The sequence below is a fragment of the Orycteropus afer genome, unplaced genomic scaffold (assembly GCF_000298275.1).
Source record: "Orycteropus afer afer isolate SDZICR_OR568_19922 unplaced genomic scaffold, OryAfe1.0 scaffold00039, whole genome shotgun sequence".
Classification (NCBI taxonomy): domain Eukaryota; kingdom Metazoa; phylum Chordata; class Mammalia; order Tubulidentata; family Orycteropodidae; genus Orycteropus; species Orycteropus afer.
The window spans coordinates 8,345,602-8,350,177 of NW_006921626.1; the positions used below are offsets into that span (position 1 = coordinate 8,345,602).

The 4,576-nt window shown below is 43.6% G+C and overlaps 1 protein-coding gene across 1 annotated transcript; it reads right to left on the reverse strand.

Annotated features, from left to right (window-relative positions):
* Window positions 1-403: 403 nt before the first annotated feature.
* Window positions 404-3,022, reverse strand: TLR5 (toll like receptor 5). The gene has a single exon (XM_007936955.2). The coding sequence runs from the start codon at window positions 2,978-2,980 to the stop codon at window positions 404-406; it is 2,577 nt and encodes an 858-aa protein (XP_007935146.1). The 5' UTR covers window positions 2,981-3,022.
* Window positions 3,023-4,576: the final 1,554 nt, after the last annotated feature.

Sequence of the window (4,576 nt, forward strand, 5' to 3'; positions counted from 1 at the left end):
AAACCACTGAGACTATGGCCCCTAGCTGCCCTTCAGGTCTGGAATTGAACCCACACCTGTGGTTTCCAGCCAAACAAGGTACAGGCATGTGAATTAAACATTTACCTCAAGTAGACACATGCCCTGGAGAGAACAATCATGGGAGAAGTAAGGGCTGTTTATGCACAGGGAGACAGCTCAGGTGGCAGGAGAGTATGGAGGGATGGGCACTGGGAAGAGATAACTATGGAGAGGAAGTGGGAGGGGAGCTGCTGCATTGTGGTAAACTGTGGTCAATGACATGCAACAATGTATATGTGAACGGCTGTATGGAAAGTGAATTTGCTCTGTAAATCTTCACCCAAATCAAAATAAAATAAAATAAAATAATAAAAAAAAAGATTTTGGAAAACTGTCCCTTTGACTAGGTGATGGTTGTTACTGTTTGCAATGGAATGTTATTAACCATCTTCTTTGCCTTTTCTCTCTTGAGTATTTGTTGAGAGAGTTTGTTGAGAAACCAGTCAACATCCTGAAGATCCTCAGGCCACCTCAAGTACTGCTGCTTCTGTACAAAGCTTCTGATAGACTGGTGTTTCATGAGCTGGTACTGGGACAAAGAGCCGACCACCACCATGATGAGGACGCTGCTGAGGTCAGCTACACCTCTGCTTTGGGCATAACTGAAAGCTTCAAGGCACCACCCGTCTTGGAGAAAGTGTCGGCTCACAAGGCAAACAATCTTTCGGCTGCTCCAGATGGCATCCTGGATGTTGGTGATGTGGTTTTCCCCTGGAACAAAGTCCCTTTCTTCAAAGCAAAGGCTCAATCTGTTTTGGTCACTGTACTGAGTGTCCAGGTGTTTGAGCAAAGCATTCTGTACCCATTTGAAATCTTTGTTACTGAAGCACAAATAAGCATCGTATTTGTACATATCAGATTCCAGGCCCTGAGGGTGGTCCTTGAACACCAGTCTCTGGACTCTCTTATAGCAGAGGAAACAAAACCTCCGGCACTTGGTGACAATGAAGATGGTCATGAGGAAGAGAGTCAACATCACAGTAGAAAAGATGAAAAGGGAAAACTTGAGGGACTGTAAGGCTTCCTCTTCATCACATCCCTCCATGGAAACAGAGAAGACAGGGACCCTAGAGAATGATTCATGGAACATGCAGTATATGTCTGCAGGAGACCCAAATATAGTGACATTCGTTTGATTGAGCCAACTTATAAAAGTGCTAAGTTGACATTCACAGATGAACTGGTTATGCCTTAAGTCCACAGCACTAAGTGATGCAAATAAACTGGGATCAGGATACAGGAGCTGGTTCTTGGACACATCCAGGACCTCTAAATTAGCAGGTAAATCACCAGGAGAAAGAACTGTCAGCCTGTTGGAGCTGAGGTCTAGTCCCCTTAATGCAGTCAGATCACTAAATACTCCTGATGGAAGGGAACGGAGGTAGTTATTATTCAAATACAGTACTTGGAGGTGAAACAGCCCCTTGAAAATATCCAAACAGAACCCGGCCTGCCAGGCAAGCTGCAACATATTTTCTCCAAGGAAAAGCTGTTCTAAGCTGAGATTCTCTGCAGGGGCAGGACCTGGGCTACAAGAAGAAAAGCGATTTTGGTTTAAAATGAGAATCTGAAGATGAGGCACCTGGAGAAGGAAGTACAGAGTAGCCAGATTCTCCAGTCTGTTCTCAGATAACTGGATGAAGTTGGCTCTGAGGCTGATGTTTGGCAAAGTTACTAGTTTATTGCCACCCAAAAAGATATTAGGTATGCTTGGAATAAAATAAATTGTTTTAAGAGCATTATCCCGGAGATCCAAGGTATTTAAATTTTCCAGGAATCTGAATGTATCATCCTGAATTATCCCAATGTGGTTCTTTTGCAGATCAACATAGGTGACCTTTGACAGTCCATTGAAATTAGAATTATAAAGTTCCCCCAGAAGGTTATAGGACAGATTGAGAATTTGGAGGCTATTGAGTCCATAAAAGGCTCCTTTTGCAATCTTGTTAATCTTGTTGTGGGCAAGGTTCAGAATTTTTAATTCCTTGAGGGTCCCAAAAAGCTGAAAGTTCAAGGAGAAGATAAACCCATGTGAAAGGTCAAGGTGGACCACTGAGCTCCTGGCCAGGCCAGCAAATGTGCTCTGGTCAGGATTTTTGATGTTATGGAAGCCAAACCCAGAACCCATAATGTGGTGTGTGAGAATCAAAGAGAAAATCTGGCTTCCATTGATGGCATTACTAAAGTTTCCTGTGATGTCCACTGTCCAGCCATTACCAGAAACATCTAGGGTTTCCAGGGCCATGTTTCTGAATGGGTTCATGCACTTTTCCCAGTCCACTGAATCTCTGCTATACAGGTGATTAGATGCAAGGCTAAATAAGGACAGCATTTTCCCTTGGAGGGGCTTGAGCTCACTCTCACATACAGTTGATACTTGGTTGAGGGAAAAGTCTATAGACTTCAAGGAATTCAACTCCTGGAATGAAGGATGAAAGTGAAGGCTGAGAATCTGGTTTTTGGATAAGTCTAGGCGTATTAATGATTCTAAATTTCTGAAATAACCATCTTTTAATACAGCATCTGAGAGACCACAGTAAAACAATCTAAGTTCAAACAGATGGGGCAGTCCCTGAAAGGCATCTGGATGCAAGAAGGTTATCTGGCTTTTGCCCAGATCCAAGATTCGAAGATTGGGTAGGTTTCTGAAGGCGTCTTTGTCAATAGTCAAGGGTGTAAACTGGGATCCAAGTTCCAGCAGCTTCAGCTGCTCCAGGAAGGGAAATGACATTGAAGTGATTGTCCTGATATAGTTGAAGCTCAGCAGGAGGCTCTTAGTGGTGTTGGGGACCTGGGGGACCTTGGTGAGGTTGCAGAAATGGTATAAGGCTGTTTGATGATCAAAGGAGCAGGAAGAAATTCCAAACACAGGACTGGCCACAAGCACCACTCCTAAGAGAAGTTCCAGGTGATCTCCCATGATCCTATGGAGAAGAAGGAGAATGAAAACACAGGCATCTAAGCTCAAGGCATTGTATATGGGTCCTAGAACATGGGGATTTCCTCTATCATGTGCCTGTTCCCTTAGGCCCCTTTATTACTTGGCCTCCATGGATGTGGGTGTTGGTAGATACTGCCTGTACAGACAAAGTTATTCTCTCTTTCTGTCAAGCACATATTGCATTTTCTACAGACTCAGCACTATTCTAAGGTCCCTGGGTGGCACAAATGGTTTGTGCTCATCTACTAAACCAAGGTTGGCGTTTGAACCCATCCAGTAGTGCTGTGGAGGAAAGCCTTGGCAATCTGCTTCCATAAGCATCACAGCCAAGAAAACCCAATGGTACAGTACTCTTCTATAACACATGAGGTCACCAGGAAGCAGAACTGACTTGATGGCAGTGGGTTTGGTTTTGGTTTAGGCACTATTCCAGGTATTTTAAACATATGGTCCATTTAATCTTTATAATAATCCTGTTTGCTCAGTCATTGCTTAGTTCATTTATTCATTCAAGATTCATAAGGGAACTTGGAAAAAATAGCAAGAAGAGACACCATCTAGCTTCACCATAGCCAGAGGTCCCAGCTCAACCCACAGAAGGCTCAGCATTCTTCCTAATGACTCCACTGAGTTTTCCTCCCCTAGCCTGTCCAGGACACTAACCCAGTTCAGTTCATCCATCCTTACTCCATACATAGTACATCTCATCATGCATAACTTGAGTATTTTATGTCTTCTCCACACAGTCACATTTCATCAGGTTAACAAAAATGCTCACCTATCAGTTTGTCATTCTGTGGCAGTTTGCACATTGCTGTGGTGCTGAAAGATATGCTAACAGTATTTCAAATGCCACCAGGATCACCCATGATGAGCAGGTTTCAGTGGAGCTTCCAGATTAAGACAGATTAGGAAGAAAGGCCTGGTGATCTATTTCTGAAAATTAGCCAATTAAATGCTTATGGATCACAACATAACATTCTCCAATACAGCGCTGGGGGATGAATCCTCTAGATTAGAAGGCACTATACAATGGCCACAACAATGCCCTCAAGCATGCCAATGACTGTGAAGATGTTACAGGGCCAGGCAATATTTTGTTCCATTGTACATGGAGTTGCCATGACTCCATAGCAACTCAAAACAATAAAGATGCCCTGAGCACTTACTGCATGGCTAGCCATCTACTTCTGAAAATAAGAAAGTGAAAACATTGTGGATCACAACAGAATATTGTCCAATTTAGTTCTGGACAATGGGCCCCCTAGGTTGAAAACTAGTACACGACAGCCACATGCCTGTGGACTCATGTTGAGTGAACTCAAACATGCCAATGATCATGAAGATGGTCCAGGTCCAGTACTGGGCAATGTTTTGTTCTGCTCTACATAAGGCCATCAGGAATCAGAGTAGACTTGATGGCAACTAACAACAATTCCACCAGAGGCTCAGGGTGACAACAGCAGAGTCAACCCTGTTGTTCCAACTGTCAACACCCCCAACCCTGTCCCTAAACTATCAGCAAGTCTTGTTAGTTCTACTTCTCAAACCTAGCCACTACTCACTTCTAAGCCA